At 34.9% G+C, this 15,084-nt stretch overlaps 1 protein-coding gene across 4 annotated transcripts in view; it reads right to left on the reverse strand.

The window, feature by feature from the left end:
• The window catches only part of DHX15 (DEAH-box helicase 15), a 98,094-nt gene that overhangs the window by 23,157 nt on the left and 59,853 nt on the right, over positions 1–15,084 (reverse strand). For all 4 annotated transcript variants that reach the window (XR_012434752.1, XM_045392207.2, XM_005554592.4 and 1 more), the window contains 2 exons: positions 5,851–6,010; positions 4,310–4,528 (listed from right to left, as the gene is read on the reverse strand). Coding sequence is in view for 3 of the 4 variants with exons in the window: in XM_045392207.2 (XP_045248142.1) it covers positions 4,310–4,528; positions 5,851–6,010 (379 nt within the window). In the remaining variant the exon portion in view is untranslated. The remainder of the gene's footprint in view (positions 1–4,309; positions 4,529–5,850; positions 6,011–15,084) is intronic.

Genomic DNA, 15,084 nt, shown 5'->3' on the forward strand with positions numbered 1-15,084 from the left:
GCGGGTGAGGCGAGATTGCGCCATTGCACTCCATCCTGGGCAACAAGAGCGAAACTCCGTCTCAAAAAAAAAAAAGGTAAAAATCAGTACACCCGTATAGGGTATCTGCCATGAATGAAGTCTGCAGGACTGAAAGCTGCTGTGAGTAGAGTACTCAGTGAATGTGATGGCCTAGGACATTCTGTACACAACTGTAGACTTTATAAACACTGTACATTTTGACTACACAAAATTTATTTAAAATGTATTTTCTTTTGATGTATTTTTCTTTCTTCAACAAATTAACCTTAGCTTACTGCAACTTTTTAACTTTACGAACTTTAATTTTTTAAACTGTTTTGTAGTAACACTTAGCTTAAAACACAAACACGCTGTACAGCTGTGCAAAAGTATTTTCTCTTTATATCCTTACTCTATAAGCTTTATTCTAATTTAAAATTTTTTACTTTTTCAACTTGTTAAACATTTTGGTTAAAAGACCCAAACACCCACTTAACCTAGACCCCCTCAGAGTCAGGATCATCAATATCACTATCTTCCAACTTTACATATCAGCCCACTGGAAGGTCTTTCAAAGGCCAGTAACACACATAGAGCTGTCATCTCCTGTGATAACAATGTCTTCTCCTAGAATATCTCCTGAAGGACCTGCCTAAGCCTGTTTTACAGTTAACATTTTTAAGTCGAAGGAGAACACTCTAAAATAATGATAAAACATGTAGTAAATACATAAACCACTAACAATGTCCTATTATCATTATGTACTGTACATAATTGTACATGCTATATAGTACTTTTAAACAACTGGTAGCAAAGTAGGTTTGTTTGAACTAGCATCACCACAAAGCAGTGAGTAATGTGTTGTGCTATGATGTTGCAAGGTTATGTTCAGCTCCATTATAATCTTATGGGACCAGCACCATGGCTATCTGAGAAGTCTGTCTTGACCAAAATGTTGTTATGTCACACATGACTATATTCTAAGGCATTTGCATTCAAGAGGAGACATAATGAATATCAAGACAGAAGAAAACAGAGACAGATTATGTATGACAGCTCTGGGAGAGGCAAAGGAACTTAAAAATGGAAGGCAGCACTGCAGACAAATGTATTCCAAATTTTATTGGAGTATTAATTCAATTAAACCTAGAAGTATGTAAAACGCTTACTATATATTAGGCAGCCTGTCCAATAAATGACCCAATCAGAAGCTACCCTTGTCAACAAATCGCGTTTTTCCCCCAAAGGACAACGATACTAATGAGTGAGGAAGAATTTTAGGACGTTTACTTTATATTTTTTTTAATGTCCAACTATGTTTCTGTATCAAAAAACACAAAGTTCCTTAACATAGTAAAAACAAATAAATTACTTTTCACTTATTTCAAACACACCAGTTTTCTTAAAGGTTATCTATCTCAAAAATCAACACAGAAAATTACTATTAAAGATTCAATGTTAACAGATCCCCCTTTGAAATCTCAAGTTTCTAATGAAAGTAGATGCTATTCATCTAAATAAAAAACATAACAAAGTGAATAAATATTTTCTGAAAATACTGCTTTCAAACGTTGTATCTAGATTAGAATGCCCCCTGCTGGCATGCAAATAAAAAATTAAGAGCTCTCCAACTTCAAAAATATTTGAACATAATATAAAACTAGGCTTCCAACATTTAAGAGTATCTGCAATTTTAATTTTACTGTATATATATGAAAAATAAATGGTCAGAAATCACAAAATATCCAGATTTCACACATTAAAAATTACGTGCTTTAATTAGACGTTTGCTTTGTGATTCCAGTATTTTAAAATGACAATTCCAACTTTGCTGGAGATTAGATTACCCAATCTGCTAAGAATGCATGGAGCTAAAACAAAATGTTGACTATGTAGGATATAAAGGCATCTCTAAAATGTGGAAGAAATCCCGTAACACTTATGTTTTTAGATAAAGTCCTAAACAGTTTTAAAACTTGCAATAAAAATTTTCCCTGAGGTTTGCCAAACTTCCAAAAAGTCAACACTATCAGCTGAGAATGCCACAAAACTTATCTGCATTCATCAGAATATAAACACAAACAGGTAGAGGAGGAAAAGGAAGTTTCACTGTCCCAACAGCAGCCATCTGCTTAGTCATCAGCAATACTAAGAATAAAGACAGTTCAGGAGTTCTTTATTTGAGGAAAGATTTTTAACTCCAAAAGCAGCAATATGTTAGTAAATTAATCTGGACCTTACCAATTAACTCACTGCATGTTGAAAAAGAATTTTACTAAGCAAAATAAAAAATAAAAAATTATTTAATTACAATCACTCTTATCTAATTCCTATCTAGGCAACACTGTTCTCTCTCCCTCCCAAATTAACTTAGGTGACTATAGAAGCACTTTTATTTAGGTGGTCAGAATATGTTCTTAAAAACCAGTTTTAAAATTTTATAAGATTACTCAATTTCATGGAGGCTATTTAAATTTATGAAGAAAGGAGTACTGATTTCACAGTACCATTTAACTTACCAAGTAAAAATAACGAAGGTTCACAAAAATGAGAAGGTAATACTTACTTTAGACCAGCTCTACTACTAAACACAACGAATGAAATATAAACAAAACATTAGGTTTTCTGCTACCTTCTCCCCAAAACTCTACAAATTCAAGACTGGGAACCTAAAGATAATTTAAAGAAGCAATGGTATGCATATAAACAGTTGACAACTAGAGTGGCATTTTATTTCATGAAAGACTTACACTCTAGCACACATCTGAAAACCCTTCGGCTTACTCCCTTCCTTTCCCCAGCTGTGGGATTCACAGTTAAAAAATAGTGCACAAAGCTGTCTCAGAGAAAAACCTTTCAGGTCCTTAACCATGAGGCCATTTGATAAATTTCTGATAGAATCTCAATAAGCTTACGTTATCTGAATATGATGACAACTTTAAATACTGATTTAAAAAATAAAAATATGGCTGGGCGCAGTGGTTCACGCCTGTAATACCAGCACTTTGGGAGGCCGAGGCAGGTGGATTACCTGAGGTCGGGAGTTCGAGACCAACATGGAGAAACCCCATCTCTACTAAAAATACAAAATTAGCCGGGCATGGTGGTGCATGTCTGTAATCCCAGCTACTGAGAAGGGTGAGGCAGGAGAATCACTTAAACCTGGGAGGCAGTGGTTGTGGTGAACCGAGATCGCGTCACTGCACTCCAGCCTGGACAACAAGAGCAAAACTCCATCTCAAAAATAATAAAAATAAAAATACACTATGCACTTTGGAGGAAGTGAGAAACTAGAGAGACCAGACACAGGAGGACAAAATGATTATCCCAACAGTCTCAATACCACCATTGCTGTTCATATGCCATCAGAAAAGCATTTTGGGGCTGGGTGTGGTGGCTTGCACCTATGATCCCAGCACTTTGGGAGCCTGAGAAGGGCAGATCACCTGAGGTCCAGGGTTCAAGACTAGCCTGGCCAACATAGTGAAACCCTGTCTCTATTAAAAATAAAAAAACTAGCCAGGCGTGATGGTGGGCACCTGTGAGCCCAGTTACTTGGGAGGCTGAGGCAAGAGAATCACTTGAACCTGGGAGGCAGAGGTCGCAGTGAGCCGATAATCATGCCACTGCACCCCAGCCTGGGTGACAGAGACTCTGTCCTCCCTCTCCACCCCAAAAAAGAAAAAGAAAAACCCTTTCGTAAAAGCCTTTTTAAAACTTTGTATTATCCAAATAGCTTCTGAATTTATTTAGCCATTCAAGAATTCCAAAGCACACCTATAAACACCCTATTGAAAATAAGCTTAGAAATGCTACATCTGAGAATACAATTTTAAATGAAGTAAATTCTAACTAAGAACTTTTAGTAATCCTTTCCAACCTTCATGAGCATATGGGAAGACAAAACCAAACTGAAGTGTTTTGACGATGAATAGGCACCCAAGTTCACTCACAAGCTAAATAACTGTATGAGGATAACCTGATTTCAAAGCAGCTATGATGCAAATTCATGCCTCAGCATAATACCAATTGTATCCCACGGATCTCCTAAACTGCAATTGCAAAATCTTAAAATTCCAAAAGCATTTAACACTCTTAAAATAATTAACTATAACACAAACTCTAGTGGTATATAAAAGTATTCCTATAGTATACAGATAAAGGGGGTTATATATTTTACATATTAATATAATCAGGTTGAAGAACATTGAAATAAAATGATTAACATGCCATGTTCTTATGATTAAAGTTGCTGCATATTAGAAACAGTATGTCAAAAGCTAAATAATGAAGAAAATTAAAACAATACCTCTTGACCAGTTAAGAAAAGAAGAAGATCTCCCTCTTCCTCTTCACACATATGAATCTGGATAACTGTTCGAATTGCTGCTTCAAGATAATCTCTCTCTGGTTCTGGAGTATAAAAGATCTCAACAGGATGTGTACGCCCAGGAATAGTTAAGAGAGGGCAGTTATCAAAGTAAATCTGGAATTTTCCTGCATCTAGAGTAGCGCTCATAACTATAACCTGAAAGAAAACAGTAAATTACTTGAAGCTGTCTTCAAGGGTTCTTATGCGGTCTTAAAGTATAGCAATATTCACTATTCTATGTATATATCAGCTATTAAAAAGCCCATGAAAACCTTTTTTTAAAGTGTAAATGAAAAATCAAATACATAATGGCTGAACTATAGTAAAAGTTATTTACATTTTTAAAAATCTAGAAAAAAAATAAATGCATAAACTACAGTATTTCTTCATAAAATACCTTAAAAATCAGATTTTATAAAATTGTATGTAATTCAGATTGGTAAAAGAAAACATTAATACGTAGGATAATTACTGCTACCATTATTAAAACAAAACTTTGCAAATAGGGAAAAACAGAAAGAAAATGCAAACAAACAAAAATTAGTGGACCAGATATAAAAAGAAGGTTCCTCCATAAAATGTTTCCCTAGAGTTCTTAATTTCTACTTTCAGGTTCTCACTAAAACCTTGGTAGCACAGCAAGTTTAATAAATAATGACAGTACTCACATTATTCTTTAAATATATTTTTTAAAGCATTGATCTAATTTTTATAAACAAAAACATGCTTAGGTCTCAATTTTTTTTCTAAAGACCCAGAATCTTTCTTGCCAGTGCTGAACCCTTGTTTGTTTGTTTCTGAGATAGAGTCTCGCTCTGTTGCCAGGCTATGAACCCTTCTATAACACACATATCAACAAGGGATGAGTCTACATTCTAATGAATAGTATACACACACAACACAGCAAAAAAGGTGAACTTCATAGACTTTGGGGGACAAAAATGTCAAAAATAGTTTTAAGCCCTTAATCAACATAGTAACAGTGGCCAAGGTACATGCGGTATGGAGAAAAGAAGTAATACACTAGGGTAAGCGACTACATTTCTAAGGAGCTACCTGTCCTATGTATAGTTATTTCCACTCTCCAACACTATTAAGTTACAATGGGTGTTTGTGATGAGACAAGGACATGGATCTGAGGAACAAAGATTTGATCCTTAAGTAAAGGGGGCCTCTGTACTTAATGAAGGGTAGAGTGAGTAGCGCAGTTACACATGTATGTTATTAGATTATAAAAGAACTAGGTGGGTAAGAAATTGAGAAGATTTGGCTTAAAAATGCATTACTAAAAAGGGGGAGAAATATACTTAAAGTCTAAAATGAAGACACAGCAAAGCAGAAACAAAACAAGAAGGTACTTACTAGTTCCTTCTTTTACAGGTGATTTCTTACAGTTGGTTATTGATCAGTATGTATTCCCCATTTTTATGCCCATATACACACATATATAATTAAATGGAGAGAAGAAATTACTTCACCTTTAAATCTGATCTCTGTCTTACAACTTCCTTCAGAACACCCATTAGAATATCTGTAGCCAGTGTCCTCTCATGAGCCTCATCAAGAATTATTACACCATAACGCTCCAGGAGGGGATCATTCATTGCTTCACGAAGTAACATCCCATCAGTCATATACCTATATTCCAAAGAACATGTTGGTTAAAGGTTCCTTTAGGTCATTTTAAAACCAAACTTCGTGACAAAAATGAAATGCAAAGACATTAGGTAAATTAAAACTAAACTTCTGCCCCAAACAAATGTGCTAATGTTTCACGATCAATTGCAAAATTAAGTTTCAAGAAAATCTTTTTTAAGAGTATACAACCAAACACAATATGCATTATCAATTCTTGAAAAATATAATACTGAAATGTACTGGGAAGACTTTATGACCGATTATGGAACATAACGATCACACGGTTTCACACAAATGCCAAGGCAAAATTCATCATTTTCAATTTCTTAAACCGTTTAAAAACATACAAATACTCAACATACAAAACAAACTAATAAACCCATTTTAAGTTGCTTCATGTCACACTACTAAAATGTTACCACATGCAAATAAACATTTTTTGTTAAGCCTTAACAATTCCTTACTTATACTTAATAAGCTAACACCAGGCTCTTGGTTCAAAAGGGCTGACAGCGCTTGAGTCTGCCATCCTCCTCCCACCCCCAAAAAATAATCTTAATGCACAAAAGGAATTTATTAATAAAAGAAGTGGGACTGAGGGGCAGCATCTACACTAAAGAAATGCTGACACATAAATGGAAGACAAATAACAAATGATGTCAGAATGATCAATGAACCAAAAAGGGAAACCAGGCTTAGTTAGGGATGGCTCAAGTGAAGGCAGCTAATATGGACTCCAGTTATCACAAGAGAGGTGCCACGTAAGAATGAAGGCAATGAGATCAAGGGTCAAGGTTGTATAACTTTGTAGGGGTCAGCTATCTCCTGTCCATTCCACTCTGGTTACTGCTGTCACTATGAAAAAAAACTATTTTCCTTTTGGCACCTGGACAAAACACAGTATGCCTTTAGATGCTTAAGTCACAGCTCATTCAGTTAGATTAAAAACCCATTATTTTATTTATAGTTTTAAAAATGGTATTAAAAATCTGAAGCCATCATTTATGATTTCACCATTTTGGCTCTTTTTATGATTAGTCTAACCGAATCTTTCATGGACCAACTGGATATTTTTAGCTCATGCCATCTGTTGGAGCATTAAGTTCAGCAAACTGATAGTATACCACAAAAAGAAGTGAATTCTCTTTATTTCACCTAAACTTAATTCTAAATTTAATAAGCTTTTGGCAAACAAATCCATCTTAACTCATTTATATGCTTTATGCTTCTTGTCCTTGGTCATATTTTTAAAAATAAACTACCACATTTCTGGGAGGGACAAACAGCATTAACTATAAGGTTATTTTATGTAAGACCAGGAAAGAAAAAACTGCCAATTAAACTATGACTCAGTGCCTTAAAGACAGTAAAGTATAGTGTATGAATCAGCAACACTATAGCCTGTAGCTGCTTTGAAATTTCTTTGATCTGAGGACATTTGGTAATTTTTCCTGTCTTTCGATATATCACAGACATGACATAGGCAATACTCTTGTACATGATCTTAGTAACAGAACATTACAGCTTCCTCTATTTTGAGTTAACTCTCTTAGCTTCAATAGAGCTGTCTGTTGATTTGCAGGGCAAAAAAAAATGGATAGGTTACTCTTCCAACATTTGCTCAAATACTAGCGTATTCACACCCTATTGCTCCATTTCCCAGTCTCTTGATACTCAGTAGTCATTTCAACATGGAATCATAGTGTGATATTTAATATTTTTGAAGGCATTTAAATTAGCAAATCCTCTCAGTATATACAGACCCAACAATTCACATTCTTTGAGGTGAAAATATGTACAGCTAGATCAAGTTCAAGCATTCACAGGCAATAATTACCAAACTGCCACCAACTACAAGACCTCAGTAGATTGTAAGATACATTGTAACTTCAGACAATAAAAACTTGAGAACAAAGTCACAGAAATGACAAAATATGACTTTAAGTTGAAAACTTCTTAAAAGTGGTTTTAAAAGTCACCTTCTTTATTTTGATCCTTTTTCTCCTCACATTCCTCAAGCTTTAACCAATCACAACAATATGGAGCAGAGCTAACCAACAGACATTCCTTTTTATTTTTCTAAGGGAAGAAATGTTACAGATGGCAGACTATAAATACTTAAGTTAGATTAATGGAAATATTTTATTGTGCTTTATTAACTATGCATATTGCAAGTACTAAGTTAAATGGCCAAAACTTCTGTCATCCACAGACAATTTTTAATGGTTCTTCACCACTGACCATCACCCAGTGATCCCATTCCATGAGGTGCTGCACTTAATTACTTCTTGCATCACCAGTTAATATGGGATATTGCTGTTTGTGCAATGAAGAATTTCAAGAAAAATGAAATTTTAAAATTTGGAAGGTCTCAAGAATACAGTCAAACTTACTTCTTTCCCAGTGAAGAAAACGAAAAAACCATAGTTAACTTTTACAGATTCCCAAAACCAGTTACTAAGACTAGGTATCACTGTACTGATTCTCAGTCCTAAGTCTCTACTACATTAACACACTCTCCACAAAGTCCCAGATAAAGGAATACACTGTATATACAAATTTAATAGCAAAAAAAGGTATTTGAAAGATATGCCCAGGTCCTAACCTCTGTTACCTACCAATGTGACATTATTCAGAAATAGGGTCTTTGTAGAAGTAATTAAGTTATGAATTTCAGAAAAGATCACCCTGAATTTAGAGTGGGCCCTAAATCCAATGATCAGTATCCTTATAAAATGTAAAGAGAGCGAGATTTGAATACAAAGGGAAAGCCATGTGAAGACAGAGACTGTGGTTATAAAGCTACAAGCCAAGGAATGCCAAAGACCATTAGCCACCACCAAAAGCTAGGAGAGAATCATGAAAGACTGTTGCCCCTTAGAGTCTCCAGTTGGAACTAGCCTGCCAACATGCTGTTTTTGAACTTCTGACCTTCAGAATTGTGAGTGAATGTTAATTTTAAGCCACTTAAAAAAAACAAATAGAAACAGTACCTGATTTAACAGATTTGCTATACTGTTAAATGCATGAAACCCTCTGCTTAACAACAAAAAACTAGCTTGACACAGAACTCAGGGAAGGCAGAACCAGGTACTGGAGATAAAAACTATAGTCCATTTTCCTTTATGTAAGAGTCAAGTTTTACTACCTTTCTTAGTAGCAATGAAATATTTATCCAGGCTAAGGAGTGAGTCACAAGAGTAAAATTTTAAGTTTGAAGTTTCAATAACGAATTAATAAACAAAAATGCCACAGGATAGTCAAACTCTACACTTTACTGGGTGCCTTACCATCTACAGTGTTTTCCGACTGTTTTAGGGCAGAGACTCCCTTAAAAAGTTATTAGCATCACCTGGGAACTAGTAAGAACTACAAAACCTGAGTCTCATCTCAGATCTACTTAATCAGCAAATTTGAAGGTGGGGCATAGCAATCTGTGTTCTAACAAGTTTTCAAGTGATTCTGATGATTGCTAAAGTTTAAGAAACACTAGTCTAAATCAAAGAAGCAGATTACCTAAAGTAGATGCCTAAAGTAGCAAAAACATCCTTGGAGTATGTAACAGTTCAGCTTTTCAACTGTGACTGCCTAATAAAATATACCAAAAACCCAATGTACTGTACAGTATCAACCCAGCTTAAGTACTTTTTTGCAACAGATACATGTAGATAGCGTAGTATAACTACAAGCCAACTGCCAACTATGATCTTGGCAAGATGACGACACCTAACACATCACTAATTCTGATTTGAACAAACCATGGTAAAACATTACATCCTGCAAATATATTACTTATTTATATTTTTGTATTTATATATGTATGCGTGTGTGTGTATATATATTTTATGAAACATTGCAAAAAATTATAAACTAAGCCTCAGAAAGGCAAGAAATCATTTTTCTAAAATGAAAACCAGAAATCCCTACCTCAAACCTTATGATCCCTCCCAGTAAAATTCCAGCTTGGTTAAATGTTTAAAACAAAAACACAATAGTAAAATACATGGATTAAATTATTTAAAACAATATTGGGCAGGGTATGATGCAAAACCTGGACATCATAAAGACGGTTAATTCAATACGTGTACAAACTAAGTCTCTGTGTTTTATGAAGTGTTATAAAGCAAAGAAATAGATGACAAACTGGGCAAAAATTGCAACTTATATCCAAAGTGCTAACTCCGTTATAAGCTCCTACAAATCAATAAGAAAAAGGCCAACCCACTACAGAAAGATGAGCAAAGCATGAGGAGACATCTAATTCTATCAATTTTATAATACTGCACATTTGGTCAAATTTAAATTCTCTGAAACTGAGATGCATTTTAAAATAGCACCTTAAAAACAGCTGTCAACTACGTAGAAATCCTGAGATGAAAAAAGCACCAGTCTCCGATTCCAAAAAGAAATACAAATGGCTAATATACAAAGATGTTCAATTTCACAGAAAATAAATGCAAATTAAAACCATAAAGAGATCCCATTTTTCACTTACAAGATTGACAAAGATAAAAAGTTTTATAATGCTGAGTTGGCAAGGGTAAAGAAACAGATGCTCATTTGCTCATTCCTTACTGGTAGGAGTATAAAAATCTCTATGGAGGGCAATCTGCCAAAAGCTGATAAAATTCAAGTATACTCTATGACCCAAACAATTTCCCTTGTAAGGAATTTATTTCACAGAAGTGCGTGTGTGAAAAAATGTGTGTGCAAGTTTGTAAGAGCATACTGAGGACAGCAAATGTTTCTAATAGCAAAAACTGCAAATAAGAGTTTCCATCAATAGAATTTGTTAAATAAGGTACAATCGTAAATGCTATGCAGCCATTAAAAATAAAGCAACTTAAAACCACAATGAGATACCACTGACTACTTTAGTAGTCAGCATGGCTACTAAAAAGTCAAAAAATAACAAGGCTGTAGAGAAAAGGGAATGCTCATCCACTGCTGATGGGAATGTATTAGTTCAGCCATTGTGGAAAGCAGTTTGGCAACTTCTCAAAGATTTAAAATAGAATTACCAGTTGACCCAGCAACCCTATTACTGGGTATACAGAATATAAACCCTTCTACCATAATGACACGGGCATGTGTATATTCACTGCAGTACTATTCACAATAGCAAAGACAAAGAAACAATCAACTTAAATGTCCATCAAAAGTAGAATTCGTTTTCAAAAGTAGCACATATACACAATGGAATACTATGCAGCCATAAAAACATGAGATCATGTTCTTGTGGCAACCTATATGAAGCTGAAGGTCATTATCCTAAGCAAACTAACACAAGAACAGAAAACCAAATACCTCATGTTCTCAGTTCTAAGTGGGAGCTCAACTTTGAGGAAATAGACACAAAGGGAACAACAAACACTGGAGCCTACCAGAGGGTGGAGGGTGGGAAGAGAAAGAGGATCAGAAAAACTGCCTGTCAGGTAACTGCTTATTACCTGAGTGACAAAGTAATCTGTACACCAGCCTGTAATCTCAGCACTTTGGGAGGCCAAAGCAGGTGAATTGCTTGAGGTCAAAGTTCAAGACCAGTCTGCCAACATGGGGAAATCCCATCTCTATCAAAAAACACAAAAATTAGCAAGGTGTGGTGGCGTGCACCTGTAGCCCCAGCTACTCGGGAGGCTGAGGCAAGAGAATCGAATCGCTTGAACCCAGGAGGCACAGGTTGCAGTGAGGTGAGATTGCGTCAATGCACTCCAGCCTGGAATAGAGTGAGACACTGTCTCAAAAAAAAAGGAAAAAAAAATCTGTACACCAAACTCCTATAACAATTTACCTATACAGCAAACCTGCACACATACCCCTGAACATAAAAGTTAAAAAAGCATAAATAAAGCAACTTGAAAAAGGCATCTATTATAAATGAATGGCACTTTTTAATCCAAGTAATTAGGTTTACTGTTTTCCATATTACCTAGGAAAGCTTTACAATACACTCAGAGAATTACATGGAGCGATGAGGAACGATGATGAAGGAAATAAAACACACAGAGGTTAAGAATACATACTTGTTGCAAGACAAAACTGGGTTTAAGTCCCTGTTTTCCTATTATTGTCTGATCTTGGACAATTTCTTCTGTAATGTTCCCTTTGTAAAAATGTGAACAGGGTAAAACTTGTTTAAAATAAACAAAACAATGTACATATATAAAGTCCTCAGGACACTAACTGCCGGGCACTTGGGAAGTATTCAATAAACAGAGTTCTATACCACACTCTTATAAACTAGCCTCCATGTAATTCATAAATCCTTGGAATAACCATATACTTTATGAAACATAATGAATATATACATAACCCTGTCTCCATCACTTGAGTCAAGGGAATTATAGCTGACATGAAATGATAAACCCCAAGCATAGAAAAGAGAGTCATATAGATGAACACTAAGTCGTATGTTTCAGAAGTTTAGAACAAGATGAATCTCATACACACACAAAACTATCAAATCTGTGAGACAACTCTGAAAGACTTAAAAGAGCCTAAAAATCAAGCCTTCCAAAAGACTGAATTATCTTAAATTCCAGAAAAACTTGTGTATTTTCTAAATGTTTGAGTTTAAATTCCAGCTTTAGAATTAAATGGAATTCCAAATGACCCATACTCAACAAAATGGCGTTGGTTAATGTTAACAATAAATGAATCTATAGGTCTTCTGTTTAAATGTCCAGGTATAATTTTTCTATTTACAACTGATCTTTTAGATTAACTCACTGAAATCTAGTCAACCCAAATGAGTGCCTCTATTTTAAAAAAAAGCTTACCAGCATTAATATGCCTAAATAGGTTTATGTGTAGTAATTTCTTTATATATATAAAGAAATATATATAATCTATATATAAAGAAACATATGTATATATGTAGGTATATATTTTAAAGAGACAAGGCCTTGCTATGTTGCCCAGGCTGGAAAGCAGTGGCTACTCACAGATACAATCCCACTACTTATCAGCTTTGACCTGCTCATTTTCCAACCTGGGCTGGTTCACACTTCCTGGGGCAACCTGGTAGTCCCCACTCTCAAAGGAGTTACCATATGGATGCCAAACTAGCACACTACATCCCAGAACTCTTGGACTCATGCAATCCTCCTGCCTCAGCCTCCCAGAGTATTGGGATTACAGGCATGAGCCTGTACTTTGTATGAGCACCTGGACTTGTTTATAACCTTAATGTCTATGCAGCCAAAAGAAGATTAAACTACTTTTTTGGGTAAAAACAGGTCACTCAAATGGTAGAGTAAGCTGTTGATTCCATCTGTTAAATGCATTAAATGATCACCTAGAATATACATGTTCTCATTTTAATGATTTAAAACATGTTTTACTATTTTCCATGTTCAACATGTAGGACATCCCAGGAACTACAAGTTTTTGGTAGTTCAGAGTTTCAAAAGTAGACCATAAATCCTTTTGATGTCATATTTGTGAAGCTAGACTTTTGATAGTTGCTGTTTTAAAAAGTATGAGATAAACATCAGTATAGAACAGGAAATAAAGAGGTAGTGTTCAATCTGTTATCAAGGTTTGAGAAACTGTGAGCGATCAAATAGCATTAACACACTTAGTAAGTAATGGTGGTTATTTAAGAATGAAATAACTTTTCTTTCAACGTATGTGTATTATTTTTTAAAAGAAACATAAATACTTAGGTTATTAGGACCCAACTACTTTGTAAATGGAATTCTGAAATAGTTCTTCAGGCCTGGAGTACTATGACAAAATTATTGAGACATTAAATGTGCTGTCAATTAAGACAGTGTGGGAACTTCAACCTTACTGGAAACCAGCTCATCTACCTAGAGTATCAGGAAATGATTGATATTATTTGCTACTGGCTAGTCCATCTGCCTATCAAAGTCTCTCCATCCTTCTCAACTCAGATGAAATACCTCCTCCTCTGTGAAATCTCTATACATTCAAATTACCTTCTTATTGGCTTGACAGCTTGCCCCTTCCCAACCAAGTCAGTGAAGAGCCAGTGATATGAGCAGAGTCCTTAAATAATGTTTCTTTTATTGGTGAAGGAATAAACAAAGACAGGCTCTATTTCAATCTGTTATGTTCTTAGCAACCATATTACACAATATGAGCAACACTAACTTACTGTAATCCCAACAGCACTACATATAGCAAAATACTGGTTACAATGACAACAAACTACTAGATGTAAATGTTCACAAGGAAAGGGAACATATTTTGAATAACTTAGAATCTACAGTGTTTCAATGTTCAATACATCAAACAGGGCAAAAAGGAAACATCAAACCCTGGATTCTTAAAAAAGAGCTGAAATGTTTGAGACCACAATCAAAACATACAGCTTTGTTAGTGTAAACAGCTAAAATACATTTGGTATGTGTTTCCGAGTTAGATACCTAATCAAGAAAAAATGCCTAAGTTAACAATGGAAAATAAAGACAACTAAATAAAAATACACTGCCTATTCCTCAAATTTTCACAAAAGGGAATATTCTTTCATCCTCAACAGAACTCACAGAAAGCTAGAATGAATGGGTAGGTTCTACTTAATATTTTGTAAGATATTGGCACTGTATAAACAAAGAGAGCCTTCTCTATCTAATCCTAAGTACAAAGGTCAAATTTAACAAAACATGTAGAGCCTCTGTAAACCAAGTTAGCTTTCTAGGAATCAGCAAAAGCCAAGAGAATTCTACTTCTAGGGTGACCACAGTAACTTTTTAGTCCTCTTGTAGAAACTGCCTAAATGTTAAATAACCACATTTATCCTTTATTCCCACCTCTTTTTAAGAGTCCAATAAAATTACCCTTACCTAACTTACGTGCTACACATGAATTAGAACCAAGACTGCCACATAATAGATGTTCAATAAATTAGTTTATAATTGTTTGTGTAATTAATGGTCCTTAAAGTGCCACATCTGTTTCACCTTTACCTCCAGCCCTAAGAGCATACTTGAATTGATTCATTCCAGTGACATGTCAAGGTTTAAGTTTACATCCCCAATTGTAATTCAATTATTGTGCTAAAAGGAACTTTATTAAATTGGTTTTCTAAGTCCCTCTCTAACTGGGTT

Source organism: Macaca fascicularis, chromosome 5, assembly GCF_037993035.2.
Source record: "Macaca fascicularis isolate 582-1 chromosome 5, T2T-MFA8v1.1".
Taxonomy (NCBI): domain Eukaryota; kingdom Metazoa; phylum Chordata; class Mammalia; order Primates; family Cercopithecidae; genus Macaca; species Macaca fascicularis.